The sequence below is a fragment of the Pieris napi genome, chromosome 24 (assembly GCF_905475465.1).
Source record: "Pieris napi chromosome 24, ilPieNapi1.2, whole genome shotgun sequence".
Classification (NCBI taxonomy): domain Eukaryota; kingdom Metazoa; phylum Arthropoda; class Insecta; order Lepidoptera; family Pieridae; genus Pieris; species Pieris napi.
In genome coordinates this window covers 2,511,550-2,534,686 of record NC_062257.1, presented here as the reverse complement: position 1 = coordinate 2,534,686, position 23,137 = coordinate 2,511,550, and the positions used below count along the sequence as shown (strand labels likewise).

Here is a 23,137-nt window from a genome sequence, read left to right as displayed (position 1 = left end):
AGTCACGTGACACAATGGTAATGCTTGTAAATATTAACTAATCCAATTACTGTCTTGGAGTTTAATTTCGTCGCTGTTTTTGATAAAAATATAATATGAATTTAGAAAGATAATTAACACGTAAATAACTTGAGGTTTATGATACGCCATAGGGACTGCTGCGACGCGACGCCATCTTACTTTAGAAGCGTTTTGGCGGTTTCAAATTTAAATTTGTCGACACGAACTGTCATTTTCATACAAATTTTTTTTCGACTTTCGGTTAAGGCATCTTGACTAAGCCCCCGGGGCTATTCAGAATATTTATTAGTTACTATTGAACCTATACAAATTGTCATTTGTAATTCTGTTAAGTATTGGCTTTAAAGACACGAATGAAACATAAAATCCGTTTTTTAACCTTGTCCTAGGTAGGTATATACCTACCTCGATACACAGACTATGCTACTATCGTAGTTGACAATTTGTAGGTTTTTTTTACAAGTGACTGACGGACTGCCGTTTCTTGTGCATTTATGGATCTGTCCGCCTCATAGGTGACCAACCTATCTTCATATTAGAATAAAATAAATTAAAGTAACGAATTTCAAATATAATTTAAGGTAAAACATAAATAAAACAAGTAAATCATGAAAATATATAATTCCAAGCAACAATCTTAATGCAATTGTCATGTGTTTGACATTTAAATACAGTTTATAAATGTATAGAAGCGATAAGGCCGCCCGTTGCTTCCCTTGTAATTTTTATGTATTATTATATGTTTTTCTATAAATTTAACGAAGTGTAAATAAATAAATAATGTCAGACACTTATGAAACTTAGTATACGTGAATTAAAAAAAAAACTAATTCCAGGCACAGGAGGCTGATCACCTACTTGCCTATTAGATTGACAAATCATGAAACAGACACAGAAATCTGAGGCCAGACTTAAAAAAAGATTGTAAGGCTGCTGTTTTTTTTTTAAATAAAGTCAAAACCACATTAAAGTTTAAGTTAAAAGATAACAAAAAAATTTGAATAATTTAATTTTGACATCAACAATGACAATCGTATAGATTATATAAAATAGATAATAACAAGAGCGATCACAGACAATGTCACAAACATTCCACCAAAGAGGACGTATTTGTCTTGCGACACCCTTTTTTCTATTAGAGAAATCGTTGCGTTGGACAGGCCAAGGGTATTCGCCAAGTCAATAAGTCTTCTATGAGCACCTTTGAGTGTGTCTCGGTTGTATCGCAGTGTCTCCAAAATATTTGAGCCTGAAAAGAGGTTTTATATTTATAATACTATATAATAATATAACCACGATTGATATTCATCATTAAATTATTCATTAATTTTATTTAAACAAATTTGGCCACGTTAAATAATATGACCTCGATTGATATTAATTATTAAATTATTCATTAATTTTATTTTTAAAAAATGGGGTGGACAACCCTTATCACTTAGGGGTTTGAAAGATAGTAGCCGATTGTCAGACTTACTGAATATGCATAAAAAATTCAGTAGAATCGGTCGAGCCGATTCGGAGGAGTATGGGAACGAACATTTGTGACAAGAGAATTTTATATATTAGATTTATAACAAATCTAAGCCGTCTAATGATAGGTAACTAAACGGGCTTTTATTATTAAATTATTTTTATTACATACGAAAACACAAAGTTGCGTGGTAGACCCTTTGTTCGACATATCTGCGCACAATCATGTCCTTCATGACTGGAGTTATGCAAGTATCATTGCAATCATTAATTATTAATAATGCATTGTTTGCAAGAATAAAAAAATAAATAAACCTGTTTCATTTTTTGCTAAGAGGTACGCTTGTTTGGGTTCGATTTCTGGTACAAGCGGTGATCTTATGATCTACAGTCACGGTTAGAGAAATTCGACTGTTTGACCCCTAGCGATGTTTTCCTGTTCACAGACCTCAAAATGCTCGCTGGACAGAAATTTTGCGCTGATGAAGAGGTAATCAGCGAAAGTGAAGCCTATTTCGAAGTAGTATAAAAAAAAGTGCGTGCATACAAAGTACACATGTCAGAAGTGAAACTTCTTTGGCAAACTAATTTTTAAGCAGGGCCTGATCAAGAGTTCTGACCGCTCTAGGCTATTTACCAGGATGCGCCCCCGCCAGGTGACAGGTGTATTACGGTCGGTCTAAACCAACCATGGACGTGGTCATCTAGTATGTGTTGTTGCTTCGACTTAAGTTATTTTTAAAATATTTATACTTCTGTTGCTATCTTTAAAAAAGACGAGAGGAATCATACAAGTGAAACATTTTTTCTAATGATTAATGATTTATTTGAAAATTACAGTAATTAAGTACCTAATTATTATAAGCTCATACAAAAGGCCTTTTTCTTGCTTTAGAGTTTGCAAATTTTTCTACATTTTTTTCAAATTTAATAGTTTGTAAAAAGTCACTTTCTATGTACATTAGCGAGAGCGCTGCAAGTTTTTGCTGGCGGAGTGTGGAGCGCAAGTATTTTTTTACTCTTTTAAGAGCTGAAAAAGATCTTTCGCCGATTCTTTCATTTTTTCTAAAATTGCTTTTGCTTCTATTTTGGTCTCTTTACTTTGATTTTTGTCTTCGCAAATAGAGTTTAATACTTCCAGAACCTGTTTGTATGAACTGTATAAGGCTTTGCTTGCATCTGCTCGCGCACTCCATCGAGTTTTTGACAGATTTTTTAATACCGTCGATTCTTCATCTAATTTGGATACTAAAAGTTGCCATCTGCTTGTAGATCCAGAAAAAAAATTGTAAAGTTGTTGTTCCAGTGTAAAAAAAGCAGCTGACTCGTCACTACTTTCCGCGGCAGCTGATCCCACGAGTTGGAGAGAATGCGCTGCACAAGGAACAAAAGTAGCCAGAGGATTTACAGCTTTAATTCTTGACTGAAGACCTTTGTATTGACCAGACATGTTGCTAGCATTATCATAACTTTGGCCACGACAGTCTTTAATATCAAGTTCCAAAGTTTTATTAATGGTCGTAAGAACAGCCTCCTCCATGTCTTCACCTTTGTGACCGCAATTGGGTAAAAATTTAACAAAGCGTTCGACAGGTTCTCCGTCAGGCAAAATATAACGAATAATAAATGTTAACTGATCGGTGTGTGAAATATCTGGAGTAGAATCAATGCTTATCGAAAAATATTTTGCTTTTTTTATTTCTCCTACAATCTAAAGTCGAACTTCGTCAGCCAGCAGTAAAATAAATTCATTGATTATAGACGATGACAAGACACAAGTAGGATGAAGAACCTCTACCTTTTTGCCCAAATCTTACCAAATGTTCAGCCATGAAAGGATCAAATTTAGATATAAGCTTAATACAGCCAAGAAAATTTCCGTTTAATGCAGATCCAATAACTTCATTTTGACCGTGAAATGGAAGCCCACGAGAAGCTAAAAACTTTATTGTTTCTATTACACGTAGTAATACATTTCGCCAATAAGTCATTTCTTCATTATATTGTTTGACTATTTGAAGAATGGATACCTTCTTTGTAAAAAAATTCCTCTTGATACATATTGTCCCAAACATTTACGATGATCCGGAGAATTGTCATGATCAGTTATTAGGTTAGCATTTTTCCAGTCATTAAATCCACTTTTGGCAAATACGGATGTTCCTCCATATAACTTGCAAGGACCACAAAACACGTGACCTGTGGATTCTGAATACACTAACCAGCTTCTCTTCACAATTTTGCCATTAACGAGCTTCATTTCGAACATGTTTTTAGATAGAAATCTTTTTTGATTTTTATACTGCCTTTCTGATCTGGAAAAATCTATTTCTTCGTTTTGTTGCAGTCCTTTTTTAGCAATATAATCTCGAAATTCATTTTTTACTTGCCATAGTGCAGGGTCACTTGACGGAATGCTTGACGGGGGCTTTTCTTCTGTTATAATTTCGTTTTCATAGTAGATCATCGGCCTTATTGCTACTGTAGGGCTAGTGTTGGACGGAGAAACGTATACATTACAGTCCGCGGTGGAGGGACCAGGGCAAGAAATCGCTGAAGATACTGCACTATTCGTCACCGTTTCGTTCCTTTCTGCAGAGCTCGTAAAAAATGTTTCGATTTTACGAGTATTTTTTTTAATGTTTTCTAGCTTCTTTTCTTTTTCTTTTGCTTTTTTCTGTATTCTGCTCCACTTGGCTTTTTTACTATAAAACTATTCTCATTACCACTCATAAAACGTCTTAAAAAATACAATAACACTTAGGAAAGGACAATAAATAACACCAAAAACGAATATACGCGAGCTATGTTATGACGAACGAACTATTAGACAAATATAACGCAGAAAAGTATAAATAAACTACAAAATATGTTAACCACCGGGGAGTCCCCGTGCGTCGTTGATGCGTTTCACCGGGCGCAGCGAGCTGTGCTATTGCCATCTCACTCGCTCTACCACCAATCGATTTGAATGACAAAATATCAGTGTTTGTTTTACGCGCGCTTTTTTAAATTTCAACATCTTTTGTTAAAATCAGGGACTCCCAAGCTTTTTCAGTTCACAGTTCATTTAGTGTTTTGTCTCGGTGTAGTTGAATTATGCAGGGGATGATGCTAGCAAAGACACGATTTCAGCGCACCTGCGCCCCCCTAGATCGTCGCGCCCTAGGCTTCAGCCTAATTAGCCTAAGGGTTAATCAGGCCCTGTTTTTAAGTCTCCATATTTATACAAATCTAAAACTTTAGATTTCCGAGACTTAGAGGGAGGGAAAAGGGAAGATTATGTAAGGAATTTAATGAATTTAATTATCATTAACATATTTAAAGTGTCGATAATTAATACAAATTAAAAACTTATTTTTTTTTATTTTACAATTCAATGAGATTTCAATGAATTATTTTGCATAAAATATAAAATACTAATATATGGAATATTAACTAAATTCTCTTTACGAAATTTTAATTTTAAAAATAATATTTCTATAAGGTAATTCACCCATCTCACTCTCTCTCAATCGGTCTCAATCACTCTCTCCCATTTCTTCGACAAAAACGCTACACATCTTCGTGACGTTTACCTTCATGCGCCTAAAGAAGTTCCACTTCAAAGAAGATTTTTTCTGTTAGCCTAACAATTTTGAGTCCATTTAGTAGGTACAAACAGGAGTGATAGTTAAGTCGCGACTCTGAACCTTACTTGATTATCTACTAGAAAGGTTTAATGACCAACGAAAACGTAAAAAATTAATTAATTCTGTAAAAAATATTGGTTGTTTGTAAAGTAGGTTTACGATCGAGATGTTTACGTGATAACGTCTTATTGGTGATATAAGTTTTTGGGAAGTAAGGAATTAATGAAGATAACAATTTTTTCAAATTTTAAATTACATCTATCGTTTTATTCACACTTTTGATGATAAATTTCGGGTGTAAAATGACAAGTTTACTTATTCGACTATGATATACATTTTTCTTCATACATTCACGGAATGACTGGCAGCGCTCGAGATGAGACGGGAGATCGGTCCGTCTCTCTCTCGTTATACCTGCGATCGCGCTCGTGAGGTTTTGGTGTGACACAAGTTTCTGAACATGTCACCCGACTAAAACGATTTTAAAGACGTTATCACGTCAAAATAATAATAAACATTTCATACAATTAACTTCGTCTGCGATAACAAAAACTTCAAGATAATTTAAAATTGATTTTTTGCATTAATTTGTTCATTACGTTAGGTGAGGTTAGGGTCCATATGAATATATCAATAATATTTAGAGAGTCGGACTAAAAATGAATCTTGTCTCTTCTACGACTAACCAGACAAAAAGCAATAATACGTTAGGAAAACAAACTTCTTAAGAAAAGAAAGAAAAAGTAAAGAAATAGAAGAATAGCGAATGAGCTGGAAAAAAGATTGTGGACACAAGGAACTTGTTGTGGATGCTGAAATTATCCTATATTTTTTGGACACAAAGAAAAATTGAGAAAAGTCACTCACAATAGCACAAAATAAATACTGCCCTGCGATTCTGTAACTCACTTTTCGAACTCACACAGCGGTTTTCGCATCGGCGGTCGCTCTCAAATCAGTCGTGAAGCAGTCATTTTATGATTTGGCATTCTGATAAACAATAAATTACAAGCTCCCACCTTTTCAGCATGCCAAATCATAAAATGACTGCTTCACGACTGATTTGAGAGCGACCGCCGATGCGAAAACCGCTGTGTGAGTTCGAAAAGTGAGTTACAGAATCGCAGGGCAGATATCAGAAAAGGAACAAAGACGTGGCCTAGTGAAATGGCTACAAATTGAAAATAATGGATGAATAAAAAAGAAGACCTAACTTCAGCTAGGCGTGGAATAGGTTCACTTACTGCGGGAAAAACACGGAAACATGTTTCAAGTTCAATTAATACCAGCAGGCGGGTGACTTTGAATAATATGATAACCGCCGCCCACCAGCTACTCTGTGAGCTAGCGGTTGCCGAAGTTCAGGGAATGGTACGCTTGTTGAAGTCGTATCGTTTTGGAAATACCTATACTGGCAACTGCCAACTGGAACTCCACAAAGAGTGGTGCGCGACTGAAATATCATATCAATTCTTAAAAGGCCGGCAACGCACTTGCCTTCTGGCAATGTAAGTGTCCGTGTTCGGCGGTATCACTTACCATCAGGTGAACCTCCTGCCCGTTTGCCTCTTATTACATAAAAAAATAAAAAGCGCTGTGTTGTAGAACGCAGGGCCAGGAATATGTAGGATATAATCTTTATAAACACATTGTTGGACATACAATTAAAAAGCGATTAGCGATCACTTCACCAACCCCAAAAAATAAAATAATAATCGGTACATAGTGCCACCAAAGTAAGAAAAAGTTAAAGAATTTAAAAAAATTGTGGACCTTACGAAAATTGGTTTTATTTTTTTTTAACAAAAAATTACGACCTTCCAGGACTAAACATAAGTAAATTATGTTCTTCATGTTTAGAAATACGTCTCTTACCTGGAAAACATCGCTTATAAACGAAGGCCGTTGCACTCAATCTTTAGATATAACCGTATATGAAATTAAATCTATTACACTCATAGATGGATCCATTTTCGTATTGATAATCACGGTCAATTATTTACATAACTGGTTGTCTAAGCCTGACGGTCAAGGCAGAGATTAAAGAACTTGCTATAAAATTCTATCTTTAACAATTAAACTTATACAGTGTTAACAAGCTAACGCGTTTCTTGTGTCGTGATATCAAATATGTAATCAAAAATGTGTGAGTGAAATTGAAACAATTGAAAGTGAAGTGAAACGTACGTTTTTTGTTTGTATACAAGAAATCGAATCAAAATGTGGTAAGTACAATAGATTATAGAATGTTCACCGTAAAACAAAAGTGCTTGTCTCTGTCAAATTGTTTGCGCTATACGGTTCACAGAGTAATAAATTTAAGAATTAAATTTAATAGAGAAAGTCTTAACCACAGAATAGAATTAAGATTTTATAACAAAAACAGTGTTGTTTGTCTTTGTCTGTGGAATTGGTTCGATGTTGTGTAGACAGTTCAAAGAGCAATAAATTAACATATTAATGACTAAATTGCTGTATTCACCATAGACTAGAATTAAGAATACGTGATACTCAATTATTAAGTATTACGCAATGTTTATATTTAGAATGTTTTGTTAGGGAAAACAGATTAATAAACATCTGACACACTGTTTGTTTCGCCAACATGTTTGACAATGTATTATAATTTAAAGAGCTGTCAGTCTATTTGACATTGACAATGATTAACTAGTATTGGATGCATTAACGAATAGCAAAATATGATATACACAGATAAAACAAAACATTGCGTGATAGGGAAAGTAGAGTGATACGTGAGCAGTGTGGGTTGAAAGAGGAGAAGAAAAGGAAATGACAGGGAATGCTTAGGAGGTAGTAGTGGTGGTGGCCATGTAGAACGGACGAATGAGAAGCGGGTAACAAGTAGGATATAACCGTGGATGGTGAAGTACAGGACGTACTAGAGAAGGAACAAGTGAAAAGTACGCATAACCGATAAGCATGCATGGTGAATGTCATGAGGGTGGATGAAGCGATAGGTACCGTAGCAAGTGGAGATCAGTGGCCTACTCATTCGGGATAAAGACGTGATGATATAAATAAAATGTACGAAAATCATCATGTGGAGTAATAAAACAATGTAGGACTTTTTCTAAATACGTAACGAAGAAAGCTTGACGTCTTTTTTTTAATAGAACAGGGGGCAAACAGGCAGTTTAGTGATACGGCCGCCCATGGACACTCAATGCCATGGACTCGCGGGTGCGTTGCCGGCCTTTTAAGAATTGGTACAATCTTTTCTTGAAGGACCCTAAGTGGAATTGTTTCGGAAATACTTCAGTGGGCAGCTGGTTCCACATAGTGGTGGTGCGGGGTAAAATCTGCCTTAAAAACGCTTTCGTATTCTACCTCGTCTGTCTGTTTATAGCATCATAGCTCCTAAACGAATTGAGTTGAGACAAAGTATATTATTCAGAAATGTTTAAGAAAATGACAGAATGTTGTTACATATTTTTGTCTCACGAGATTCTATAACTAGTCTGGCCATAAATACTGTTACATAAAAACTTTTCTTATTTTTCAACTTTTTAATTATTTTGAATTTGGAACACGTATATTTTAAAATCTTCTTTCGATTTTGCGCCATTTTACATATTTTTTCGGGTTCATACTTCATTATCAAATTACTCAACATTACTCTTAAAAAATCTTTGGAGCAAGCAGTGTCGCCATTTCCTTGGAAACAGTGCGCAAATCGTATCGTAACCCAACAGATTAAAGTCCTGTTACTCCAGTCAAATTACGAAATAAATAAACATGAGCGAACACAGTTTGGTGATTTTGAGGATCGATAGGGGGGTATATTCTGAGCATAAATTCCAATTTGAGGGGTTGTACTGAGGTCAGCTCAAGGTCATTTCGATGGAAACGCGTTTAATTCGATATCTCGAGAATGGTTAGTGTTAGGCGAAAAATTGTAGAGACCTTTTCTTTTCCAAACAAAATTTACTAACTTTTTTATCTGAAACTTTTTTTTATAACATTAATATTTTTCAAGTTATTACTCCCACAAGGCAAAAATTTTACTTTTTTTTCCATTTTTCGTCGTTTTCTCCCCAACCATTCAATTTTATTAAATTTTACCGATCATCGAAGTGTAGAACTTTTAATTATGAACAATTTTGTTCGTGATCTTTTTTCCGTAATGCCAATACCTTCGGAGTTATAGATTACTTAACCGAGCGAAATCCGCGCCACTGTCGCAATATAAAAAGGTCAATCGATTAAACTATTTAAAATTAGGTATTTAATTTGGGTTAATTTGGGTAAGAAGTAAATTAACAATTAAAACTGTTTCACACATTGTGCCAAAAGAGGCCGGCCTTTCTGCATCCGCACGCTTTGCCGCATTTGGTTTTGCATTTGCACGCAATCTATCTCAGTAAATTATCCGGAGCTGGTTTCAATGACATCGCTATCTGCTACAATCAACGAGGCGTGCGACGCCAGCCCCATTCCTCGGGTTTCAGATAATTTTCCAGCCAGTATTGAACTTGGTAGAAACACTTCAACGAGTGGAAAAATGCCGCATCAGAGGTAGGAGGAAGGGATTCTAATTTAACCCTCCCACTGCCTGCCATTTTTTATATCCCTTATATCGGAGCTCGTTGAGATTGGTACAATTCGTGTCATCTGCCTTGCGATACAAATTGAAAATGAATTGTTCGCCGTATGAAGCGATAGTTGTTTTATCTGCTTTGTCTTGCAGAAAAACTTCATTTAACAAAAGCAAATCCGGAGATTTTTTCAATGCGGTCATTGTTTTCATCTTGTCTAGGTTGAATGGTGCCGACGTTGTGTCGCAACCACTAATCGCGTGCAAAAATAAAAGGTTTTTGCATTCAGCCCATATATCGGTTTGAGGCAGTATGGGCTATATGATGTGTAGCGTCCGTCGATTTGCCTCGGCCAGGTTTTCTCAAGTAAATGTTGTTGCACGCGCCGGCTGTTGCAGTCAGCAAAACCAGCAAATCCACATCCTCACCAATAACAACCACATCACTATACTCCTGCGAAATTCTCTTAGCCGTACTGATAATTAGACCATCCGCATCCTCTACGGCTTGCTCCACCTCTATGTCTGATTTGATGAGAACCGTTTTCAGTAGCGAGATGAATCTGGTCTTATTGCTCTCGTTGCCTAAAAACTTCTAGATGTTCCTTACTCGCACTAATACACGCAACAGTGTGTCTGTGGATACACGTTGCGACAATGGCGCCGATTTCGCTCGGTAAAGTAATATATAACTACGAAGGTATTGGCATTACAGAAAAAAGTTTGAGAACAAAATTGTTCATAATTAAAAGATCTACACTTCGATGATCGGTAAAATTTAATAAAATTGAATGGTTGGGGAGAAAACGACGAAAAATAGAAAAAAAAGTAAAATTGTTGCCTTGCGGGAGTAATAACTTGAAAAATATTAATGTTATAAAAAAAAGTTTCAGATAAAAAAGTTAGTAAATTTTGTTTAGAAAAGAAAAGGTCTCTACAATTTTTCGCCTAACACTAACCATTCTCGAGATATCGAATTAAACGCGTTTCCATCGAAATGACCTTGAGCTGACCTCAGTACAACCCCTCAAATTGGAATTTATGCTCAGAATACAGCCCCCTATCGATCCTCAAAATCCCCAAACTGTGTTCGCTCATGTTTATTTAACCCGTTTTTAGCCATAATTTGACTGGACTATGTATAAAAGCCAAAGGTGGCCATTTCGAGAATATTTTTATTTTTTGCTGAGACTTTAATAAATATGTAGGTATACGTTTTAATAATATTACATTACTTCATTGTTTGGATTAGCTTTTACATTTTTGTTTATACATATTATTTATATTTTTTCTTTAGATTCTGCTTTATCTAATTTTAGTTATAGTTACATGTTTTTTGAGTTTTTTTGTTGTTAATTAATTATGCACTTAACTTTACCCGCTGTAGGTGTTTCTTTTTCTATTGTTCCATATTAGGGTTGCCTGGAAGAAATCGCTTGTTAGCGATAAGGCCACCCGTTGCCTAATAACTTATGTAACCTTTTATATGTATGTTTTGTATAAGGTAACAAAGTGTAAATAAATTAATACAATTTCATTAGTAACAGAATTTATGCCCGGACTAGGTACAAATATAAATCGCAAAATATGATGCTAAGCGCCAAACTCGAAGACGAATGGACCAGTTCAAGTGTTTTTATTCCTCAAACTCTGATTTTATAGAGAGAAAAAAAATAGTTTTATTTTATTTTGTTACTTTTAGGGAACAGTCTCTATAGTGTAGCATAAATCTTCCATGTGTTGATTTTACGCCACAATGCGCAAGCGCGCTGTATCTCTGGTAAGGGAGCGTTCGTTACGATACGGGGATTGAATTACGCGCTATTGTTAATATTATTGTCGACTTTCCAGTACTTTACACCACATAATGATAACTTTTTAAAGAGTCACTAGGTGGTCACGAAACGTTTTACTATACTTGGATACAGAAAACGTTACGGCGCGTTACATGGGGGGGGGGTCCGCGTGCGGGAGCTCTAAGAGCTTGGCCACAGTTTCTGGCGGTGTGGAGCGCGGCGCGGCGAGAGGGTCTGCGAGAGGCGCGGTTTGCGGTGGTATGCCACAGCTCGACCAGCTGCGACCGCGGCGGCATCAGCGGTGGACGTATTTTTTTTTATTTCGACCCACAATTTTTTTATAACATGCCTATATTTATGATGTGGATATTTTGACATCCATATTGCTGGTCTACTCAGTATTTCACTAATAAATTGTTCTGTATCCATTATTTTATATGAGCTCAATGCGCGATAAAAACAAAATTATTTGTTTTGGTCGCGCGATGCTAAATGTGTCCACCTCTGCCGCTGCGCGCGCCGCTCTGAGCTGTGGCCGCCTCGATACTCCCGAGTGCATTTGTTTCATTCGCACGCCGCGCAGACCGTCGCCGCCGCCGACGCGCGGGTAGCCACCGCACCGCAGGTCGCACCGCAATGCGCGTCGCCGATAGCTGTGGCATACTTCATACAATTTGCTCAATTTGTTTTTGCCGCTCGCCGCTTTGCGCGCCGCAAACCGTGCCGCAAACCGCGCCGCAGGTGACTGTGGCCAAGGGGTAACAGCATGCTGGCGGTAATAGCGGGAAGGCTGGATTGCCTGTGTCATTACAATGGACTACATATGCCCTTTTTAATTTTATGATTTAATATACTTTAAAGCTAACTAATATAATATTTAGGATAAATATATAAATGATTTTAAAAGGCACGGTACCTTTATAGCGAATATTCAGACTAGTTTGACAACAATTATAAATAATTCAACTTATTATTATGACATCATGTTAATGTTCTTATTATATGACATTATGTCAATTAATATGACATGTGCGGATTTTTATAATCAATCGATTTAAATGTACCAATTTCTTAGCAAATAAACGATTTCTTATTATATTTGTACTATGAGACACTTATTCGTCACGACGCTAAGAAACATACTAATTATATGTTGACGTAATATGTATATAGATAAACAGAGATGAATTCAAGGTCGTGTCATGGAAAACAAAAAATTAACGATACATAATTGTGTATTGCGTGGGATCACTTGATACAAGGAAATATAGAAATGCAAGGTCATTGTTGGCTTTTTTTTATGGCTCTGGCACGGTTTGTGCATTAGCCAGCGTCAAGTATAAGATTTTTATAATTCGTGATTTTGCCTTAGAAATTCGACCATGTCCTCCATGTACGGTTTAGGCACTCGCCCGGTACCGCACAACCCTCCCAAAGGCCGAGAACATATTTAAATTAAATTAAAACTTGCACTCGAACCGGGAATCGAACCCGGTACTCCTCACCTAGCTGCCACTTAATAAGACCGCTAGGCTATGAGGCCCCTATTGTTTGATTTTGATTGCAGGTTCATTTTCGACTCAAGTCAAGTCAAATCATTTATTTCAATTAGACCACCTAAAATGCCACTTTTGTACGTCAAATAAAATATAAAGATGATTCTGGTTGCCCCTTCCAATAGGTAGTTTCGTGTGGTCAAGAATGGGCAAGAAACTCTACACTTACTCTTTTAAAATAGGTGTTACAATATTTTGTATTCATTAGTTAAATGAAGACAATGTACTCCTAGAATAAAACTACTATACTAAAACAGGCATAAAGTATAACTTACAAATTAAGCAATGCTCATTTTGAACAAAAGTTTCATCGTAGGACGTCGAGGCAGAATACGAAATTCCGTATCATCTCGACGTTCCACAACTGCCTTGCGATTCTGTAACTCACTTTTCGAACTCACACAGCGGTTTTCGCAGTGGCGGTCGCTCTCAAATCAGTCGTGAAGCAGTCATTTTATGATTTGGCATTCTGATAAACAATAAACTACAAGCTCCCTCCGCTTGTCAAGACATAATGTGAAATTGCTTAACAGAATACCATGAGATTCCAAAAATGACGTGATGAAGGGAGGCGTTGTTAGTGCAACGTAAACATATTCTGTATGTTTATACATAAGACAGTATTAAGTTTCATGCGGAGCCCAAACAGCCCTGCGATTCTGCAACTCACTTTTCGAACTCACACAGCGGTTTTCGCATCGGCGGTCGCTCTCAAATCAGTCGTGAAGCAGTCATTTTATGATTTGGCATTTTGATAAACAATAAACTACAAGCTCCCACCGTTTCAGAATGCCAAATCATAAAATGACTGCTTCACGACTGGATTGAGAGCGACCGCCGATGCGAAAATCGCTGTGTGAGTTCGAAAAGTGAGTTACAGAATCGCAGGGCAGTTCGAAAAGTGAGTTACAGAATCGCAAGGCTGAGCGTTATTTAAACTACAATCAAAATCTATTATAACGACATCGAAGGGTCTACTCATATTTGGTCGTAAAAACCGATAGTCGTAACAGCCGATGACGTTGTTATTAAGTACCTAATACTTATTATTGAATGTGTGATTAATATACTCATGTATAAAATAAAACTATACTTTATTTATTTCACATGAAAGTAATAATGAAGTGAAACTTCATGAGGGTAAAACTTTTACGGATTAAACGCAAAATAATATTAGCGTCACGAAGATGTGCAGCGATTTTGTCGAAGAAAAGGGAGAGAGCTATATAGAGAAAGATTGAGAGAGTAAGGGAGATCGAGAAAAAACACTCTATTGGTTGATGTATTCGTTTGGTAGTTACATAGTAGAACTTTTAACTTTCTTTATTTGTGAATATAGATATACAAATGCATGGAGTGATCATATACTGGTACATGATCATCTAATAGAGCTTTTACCTTAGTAATAATTAATTAATTAATACAAAGAAGTTTCACTTCTGACATGTGTACTTTGTACGCACGCAAAGGTGGTCTAATAGAATTCAGCCGAGACCGTTGATTTTGGTCAATATAACCGGTACGTTGTTCTTAACGATGTCGTCGTAAACGGTTTTGACTGTAGTTGCCCACTTTTACACGTACCAATTTTTAAAAGGCCGACAAATCCCTCTGGCAATATGTGTAAAGTGCCTTTTTGCCCCCTGTTATATAAAAAAAAACAAAAAAAAAAATCGAATTCCCGCGTATTTTTCATTTGTCTTGTGTTTATTTATTGTTGCAATTTTATATAAATATCAATTTAAGCTAAACATTTACATTTTTATACTATTTGTGAACAATGACCGGCCGCTTAAGACGCTTGTTTCTTAATAGTCGTCCAAAAGCGTAATTATAAGCGTACAAAAGTACATTATAAACGTAAAAAATCACGTTTTTTACACGTATTTTGTGACCTTAAAAACATCGTAAGGAAACCGGTATATTTTAGAACCAGCAATTACGAAGGCACAAAGCAATCACCTACGTGTATATGAAAAATAATATCAGTGACAAAGATGCGCATGCGTCACACATTTTTTTACCCTTTTTTTTCATTTAATTTCGATGTAACTATTCCCACAGAGCAGTGTTGGCCTAGTGGCTTCAGCGTGCGACTCTCATACCTGAGGTCGTAGGTTCGATCCCCGGCTGTGCACCAATGGACTTTCTTTCTATGTGCGCATTTTAACATTTGCTCGAACGGTGAAGGAAACCGACATGTCTTAAACCCAAAAAAGTCGACGGCGTGTGACAGGCTCTGGAGGCTGACCAACTTGCCTATTAGATTTAAAAATGATCATGATACAGATTCAGAAATCTGAGGCCAAGAACTAAAGAAGTTGTAGCGCCACTGATTTATTTATTATTCCCACAATACAGGAATGTCCAATGCGCGCCAGCGTTTTGCAATAATAAAATTTGTTTATTATTTTTTTTGAAGTGAATCTTCTTTATCGGGGTTGGAAAAAAAATTAGTGTAACATTTTTTCGTTACGCGTCACATTTTTCCGTTACGCGCCATCTTTTGAAGTGAAACTTCTTTATCGACGTATGGGAGAAATTTTGTAGCAGGTTACGCGCCATGTTGCTTTTTGAAGTCAAACTTCTTTATCGGCGTTGGAAAAATATTTACACACATTTGTCACATTTTTCGGTTACGCGCCATCTTTTTCTTGTCCCTACCACGGTTGATCCGAAGAGATTCGAAGCCATTAGTAACAAAAATATATAATAACGATAACAATGATAGTAATACTAATAATTCTATTACAATTAATGAAATTCTGTAATAATCTTAGTACTACATAGTAGTACAGTAATAAGTTAAAATGAAATAATTGTATTTGTATTCATGTCCATGATAATAAAAGCCTTTTGTTAAACTTTATCTAATTTAACTTTATTTAACCAATTTCTGTAAAGTTGCATATAGTAGATCATTTTTCGAAAAATAAGGTCATAAAGAAGTTTCACTTCTTACGTGTGTACACCTAGTACACGCACACATTTTTTTTTGTTTAGTATTTTTATTTGTTTTTAAAGTTAAAAAGATGATATTCTTAACTCTTTTACACTTTATTGGGTGTTCTGACAAAAATTTAATTTAAAATCTTCCTTACTTATATACCTACATTTATAATTAAATTGAAGCTGTTTTTCAGTTCAGTTTCTCTGAAACAGTTTTGCCTTGAATTACTAGATGGCGCTAATCATAGTCTAAAACGCAGTATCGTTGTACATGGAATTTTACGTTTATACTCTTGTGTGATTAGAATTAAATGCGTTCAGCGACCGAAAGGTCCTGGGTTCGAATCTTGGATATTTTTGTCAGTGACTACGTACTTTAATGTACATATCACTATTTAGTTAATTACATATACATAATTATAATAGATTTATTAATATAAGCAATAAACGTTATATTTTATTTAATTAATGATGATTGTTGTATAATTAAAAAATAATTTGTAATTACCAAACAATCAGAATTTACAATTACCTATTGTTGTCATGTTGTGTGTTTATTACAGGACTTCTTATTATAATATAGAACTTCTACAATTTGTTTCTTTAGTCAGTTAAGTTTTTGCTTTAAAAATTCAAATTAATCATAAATAATTTCGAGAACCCGCCAAAGGTACACACGACACAATAAAACTATCTTTAAATTTCTATATACATATATAAAATTCTCGTGTCACAATCTTTGTTCGTTCGTTCCCATACACCGCCGAAACGGCTCGACCGATTCTTATGAATTTTTTAATGCATATTCAGTATGTCTGAGAATCGGCTACTATATATATTTCAAACCCCTAAGTGATAAGGGGTGTCTACCCCAAATTTTTTTTTTACATACAACCCATAATTTTCATCTCACAATCAACACCTATTTTTTATTATAGTAGATAGTTATTTTTAATTAACTATTAAAATGTTTCCCAGAAATAATATTCATGGCAAAACAACGTTTGCCGAGTCAGCTAGTATTTTCATAAATAAAAAACTGTTTACAAGTTATTTTTCCACTTTTTTTATGGCTCTGGCGCGATTTGTGCATTAGCCAGCGTCAAGTATAGGATTTTTTTATAATTCGTGCTTGTCTTTAGAAATTCGACCGTGTCCTCCATGTATGATTTAAGCACTCGCCCGGTACCGCACAACCCTCCCAAAGGCCGAGAACAAATTTAAATTAAATTAAAACTTGCCCTCGAACCGGGAATCGAACCCGGTACCCCTCACCTAGCTGCCACTTAATAAGACCGCTAGGCTATGAGGCCCCCTATTTTTCCACTTACTCCTGTAAAAATTGTTATACAGATAACTCTGAATAACACTTTTTTTAATAAGGAAAAATAGATATCTATCTAAGATAGGCATCTATTTTCTCTGAACTCTGCAAAAAAAAAATGTTTCATTCTTTTCATACATATTATTTTTCTTGTAGTTTCAAAAACAGTACATAGCTGCTGTCAACTTTACTTAAGAGCGAACCCAGGGCTGGGACTTATATTATTTATAATAAAAAACGTGTTTGTACGAAACTGTAAATTAACTAATAAAATTTAAATATTTAAATTTACTCTCATCATTTTGCCTTAACGCGCCAAAAGAAGTATAGCTTAAATAATTTATTTGCAAGGAAATGGTACAAAAATAATATGGTGGTATGATCTAAACTTAGCATATTCTGCCACACATAATAGCGTGCAAATTTGTTTTATATGATTAAAAGGTAGAATTCTACATAGAAGTTATTTTATAAAAATGATTTAAATTTTTGACAAGTTCTCAAACATACCCGACCCTGACTTCATTTGCATATGATAAAACACATTCCCCAATGTTTAACAAAAAATAAAATTATTCATTAGTTATAAAACACGTGGTTTCACACTCTGCAAACAAATTTACCTCTTTGTAGTATGTTAGTAAGATAGAGGGATATACAATAACATATGTAATATGTAGTCTAGTCAACAAGTTCAAAAACGTGAAAAATAGAGATAAAGGTCCTAAAAATATGAGCGATGGCTCAATATAATAATATAATAATCAATATAATAATATTCAATTCGGAATCACCTCTAGAAAAATGTTTTTGAAGGATTTTGGTGCAGGTTAAAAATTGCAATTGTTATTAACAAAATAAGATGAAAAAAAAAAAGATTTTTAGTTTTTTGTTAATAACTCGAAAAATATTAACATTAAAGCAATTTTGAAAAAAGTTCGTTAAAGAGGAGGAAATTTCCAATAAAAAAGTCTAGACTCCCGGGATTCTATCTGCATTATTTATAATTTTAATTTAACGCTGAAAATAGGTCTGCGCGTGACATTTTTAGGATGCTCGCGTGGCGTCAAAAGCGAGTACGGCACATTAATTAATTTATGTAAGGTATTGAATATTTTTTTTTTAATTTGAAAAAATTATGGTGTATTCTGAACACTATAATTAATTTATTCCTGTTGGAAATTTTACTAAAATTTAATTTTTCAACAAGTTAAACAATTGTTAACTAACGAAATTTTCTCGAACTACTGTCTTAATTGTAAGTGAAAAAAATGTTTAAATAATGGACATTTTTCTAGAGGTGATTCTGAATCGAATGAGCCATCGCTCATATTTTTAGGACCTTTATCTCTATTTTTCACGTTTTTTGAACTTGTTGACTAGACTATAAGGGAGCGTTCAAGTATTACGTCACGCAATTTTTGGAGATTATTAAACCCCCCCCCCCTTCCCCATGTATAGCGCCGTAACATTTTTCTGTACCCAATAGTAAAACGTTTCATGACCAACAAAGTGACTCTTTATACCTAAAAGTTACCATTATGTGGTGTAAATTACCAATAATGTAATGTACTGGAAAGTCGAAAATTATATTAACAATAACGCGTAATTCAATCCCCGGTACGGATCGTAACATTTTACAAAATGAACCCCCCCCCCCAAATTCGTTAAGTAATACTTGAACGCTCCCTAAGAGATATGTTTCATTTCTACTATATTATATTAAAAAAAATGGGGTGAATACCACTGTTGTCAAAACCTATTATGCCACAGCTTATAATAGGTTTTGACAACAGTTGATAATTAATACTAACACCTGATATTAATAATAATACCAACACCTCAGTTTCTCTGAGTCAAAAGTTGCGCCATATCTTAGACACAAAAATTATATGTGTGTGTGTGTGAAACAAATGCAAGATCCATCTGTATTTAGGTAGGTAGGCATTGGTTTTCCAATAACAATGTACATATAAACTAAATATTCTACCAAAATTGTTGTAAGATAAAAAAAAACTTCGAAATTTTTGTGCCCATACCCTGTGGTTCGTTAAGCTTATCTGTTGTTTTGTGACTATTAATTGGTTTTGTTAAAAATACTCAAGACTTGGCCTAAAGGTCTAGATACCAGGCCATAAACTCCAAAAAAAAAAAAAAAATGGTTTTGCAAATTGCGCCATCTATACTCAGCATTAGCAATACATATCAGCGTCATCTATTATAAATTATTGAAAACACTCAAACGTTTGTAGTATTTCTTTAAATATTTTCATAAGTAGAATATCTTTCACTATTAGGTAACAAAACTTTGGCACAATGTTATAAGTATGGCTGATGTAAAATACATATATGCATTTAACAGCAATAAGTTGGTACAATACATATGTAATTGTAAAATTGAAATAAATATTGTTGAAGTAATGTTCAATGAATAATATTAAAATATATATATACACTAATAATATATACACGGTTGTGTTTCTCTTAGTGCCCACATATGGTGATATTATAAAGAGGAAAGATTTGTAAGGAATTGACTTAAAAACTCTTTCACCATGAGAACGTCGTTTCATCTCAAAGATACGAAAACTGGTTCCACAAGTATGTAAAAAATAAGTGTCCAGCCGTACAAAGGTGCAGGCCACTATTAATTTAGCAAACCCAATTGTGACTAACAAAATAAAAATCTCACCGTATGATTCAAAAAGACACTTAGCTCTAAGTGTAAGTTCCGTATGTCAAAAATGTATCGGATTTTGACATATTGAAGTGATTGATCATGCCGTCTTACTAAATAGCTTTCTAATAGTATATTCATAAACAAACCTGTATGCAACATTTCATCAACATTCCTATGAGAATTCTGCAATGAGGTATTTTCTTGAGCCATATAATCCACTGTTATTGCCATATGGTCATTACCAAAACGTCGACTCAACAATTGTTCCCTTTCAGACTTTTCTTGTTCTCGCCTTCTCCTTTTATTCTGTGCATTGATTAATGAGGCCTGTAATATTAATATTTCTATAAATAAAAGGCTTTAAAGAAATTAAATATTCTTGGTCAATAACCCTGGAAATAATATGGTAGGTGATGTTGACATGTATAAACAAAAAGTATTTTGTAGGGATGATAAATTTTTCAAGTATTTTTGTAAAACAACTCTCAGCATTTAGCAGCAGCTCAGTATGTTCTAGGGGCAGAGTGGATAAAATCATTTTAAAAATGTGTGTAACACAGTATTAACAATTTCAAAATAAGTATTAAAGCAAAAAATAGATGAAGCAAGAGGATGTTAAAGTCATGGTAGTAAAATCTTTTATAAATTACCACAGAAATATGTTGATTGCATATTGATGTTAAGAGCATTACTGCTCCTGTGTGTTCTATTTAACATAATATATATATGTCACTATAAAATTATAAATACCACTAAATAATCCTTCGCTAAATATAATATAAAGTAGACAATTCGAGATCATGCTACTTACAATGTAAACAATGTCAACGACAAATTACCTAGGTGTTATAATGTTACAGACATTGTGTCCTAGAAAAAAGACCACAATATAAAACCTAAGAATAGAAATAATAATCAGCGCAATATGTTAAGCAACAAGTATCTTACAGGATTAAATTTAAAAAAAAAAACAATGAATTAATAAAATACCTGTAAATGTTTATTGTCATATTTTAACTGATCTACTCTCATCTTAGCCATTGGTCTCTGATTAATTGGTGTTTTAAACACCAAAATATCAAGCTTTTCACAATTTCTGTAATAAATACATTTTAAATTATTCTTTCATTTTATTAAAGCTAATTGCCTTGCTTTTAGCACAGGTAGATTTGGGATTATTTACTGAGTAGACCAATATGTTTTGACATTAAAAACAAAGGCCTGATCTACCTATTAATTTTTTTATGATAATGTGTGCTATCCAAATACCAATGTAAGATAGAAATGATGTCATTGTTATTTGTAATATTAGTAAAACATACCCATTAATAGCATTAATCTTAAATTGTATATCATTTTCAACTTTGTCAGAGTCTGGAATGGAATCAAGTTTATGAAATAAATCGAATGCTTCCTGTATTAATTGACTGGTTTGATGATAAAGTACATCCATGGCATTTCAAATAAAATGTTTCCAATCTTTCTATTATTTCTCTTACGAATAAAAGTTTAAAACAAGTGTCCACTTTGCTCCAGCTGAAAAATCAAATTACAATTAAATTTGAGAATCTAAAACATAAAAAAGATTGATCGTGGTATGTGTAATGAAGTACCGTAATTAATAAAAATATTTGTCGCTATTTTCACCACTATAATATTTAATATTTGTTTTTATTTATTATTTAAAGTCCAGTGTCCGACAATACATTTCACTTTTCAGTGCCACATAATACATATTTATTAATAATGTGGCAATTGACATTTGACGTTAAGACTTATGACGTATAAATATACGAACGAACAGTAAAATCACTGTTCTGTGCACAAATTAAATATCTATAGGTATAGTCCTTTTCACGAAAGAAGTCCCCCAGACGCGGCGCTGCAATCGCATGACGTAATGTTGCCATTTATGAGTAAAAAATTTACCTATTTTATTTACATTTAGCAGATGTAATTTATCAAGTAATATTATTTTCTGCATACTTCGAAGAAACAATATTTGTGTTATGTAAAAAGTATATATTTATTTACTTATATTAGCGGTGTTCTACCTACTTACAGGGAAAAGTTGAGAAAATAGGGTAAAGAAAAGCAATACAATTTTTTATTCAGAGTTTTATTGCATAATTGTTGGGTTACAATTTTTTTCGAAGTACACACCGCTGTTATACCTTCGTTTGTAATTCTTGTTACAGTTATTTCTGACACACCTGCAATTAAATTATGAACAATTAAAAATAATACTAACTTTAAGTTTATAATGCTTATGTAATATATGTTTTAATTTCAGTTACCTAGTTTCATCACGTTATGTATTTGTTGAATTTTGTCGCAAAAACGAATTTATATCATAAAAGTCCCATCAATACAGCAAAAAAATATTAAATGGCAACTCTAAAAAGTACCTGTTATGGCGGCAATTCTCTTCCGAACATTGTTTAGTTGTATTAAAACACCTTGATTCTTATGTTCCACTTCACAGAACTCTTTCACCTTTAATATCATTTCTCGAGCCGAACTTTTTACAACTTTTGGCATTGTAATCAATATTTAAAATGCACTAAGCTAGTTAAAAATTCACAAAAATCTACCACAACAAACGAACTTGATAACATCGACGAATGACAACATTGCCGACCTGTCAAATTTAGTTCCAAAAATATCCGCGGGACTTCTTTCATGAAAAGCACTATACGTTATGACTTCAACACCAGCGACGGAAACCTTAAGTTGGCGGGGGGAAATTAATTTTTTGCACTTTTTTTTGGCTCTATCAACTGTTCTTCATTGTTCTATCAAAAAAATTTTTTGTTAGTTTTTTTTTTTTTTTTTAATTACCCTTAATTTGGCACGAACTATAGATATTTTGATTTTTTTTCTTCTAATAGTTTAGAACTATTCAATAACTGTTCGTTCAAAATAAACAACTGTTCGGCTTTCATTATCCTGTAATTTAATAATAATTAACTTTTTTTTATAAATCTTAATTATATGTTATTGCGCATGCGCAGTATCAATGCGCATAGTTCTCAAAAATTATGCGCGGCCTATTTGAATTCGATTCAAAGAGACAGCACAACAATAACAGCAGCAACAACAAAATCATCATCATCATACTTTAAATTATCTCCATTATGTAAGACTAAGT

The 23,137-nt window shown here is 34.2% G+C and overlaps 2 protein-coding genes across 2 annotated transcripts in view; one reads left to right on the top strand and one right to left on the bottom strand.

Annotated features, from left to right (window-relative positions):
• Positions 1-625: 625 nt before the first annotated feature.
• On the bottom strand, positions 626-21,716 carry LOC125061851 (probable Golgi SNAP receptor complex member 2). Its single transcript, XM_047667484.1, has 5 exons — positions 21,600-21,716; positions 21,309-21,522; positions 20,977-21,082; positions 20,133-20,313; positions 626-1,270 (listed from the first exon to the last, which is right to left on the bottom strand). The coding sequence occupies exons 2-5, from the start codon at positions 21,437-21,439 to the stop codon at positions 1,062-1,064; spliced, it is 627 nt and encodes a 208-aa protein (XP_047523440.1). The 5' UTR covers positions 21,440-21,522; positions 21,600-21,716; the 3' UTR covers positions 626-1,061.
• LOC125061848 (multiple C2 and transmembrane domain-containing protein-like) overlaps positions 7,332-23,137 on the top strand; it is a 100,992-nt gene continuing 85,186 nt past the window's right edge. Inside the window, exon 1 of the mRNA XM_047667479.1 lies at positions 7,332-7,351. Coding sequence (XP_047523435.1) covers positions 7,347-7,351 — 5 coding nt within the window. The 5' untranslated portion in view covers positions 7,332-7,346. The remainder of the gene's footprint in view (positions 7,352-23,137) is intronic.

Bases quoted from the DNA above. Each gene is read 5' to 3' on its own strand.
- LOC125061851 (XM_047667484.1), bottom strand. From the start codon at position 21,439: ATGGATGTACTTTATCATCAAACCAGTCAATTAATACAGGAAGCATTC. The intron at 21,083-21,308 runs GTATGTTTTACT...TATTTATTACAG, and splicing joins AAGATTAATGCTATTAATGG to AAATTGTGAAAAGCTTGATA. The intron at 20,314-20,976 runs GTATTTTATTAA...TTAATATTACAG, and splicing joins ATGACAATAAACATTTACAG to GCCTCATTAATCAATGCACA.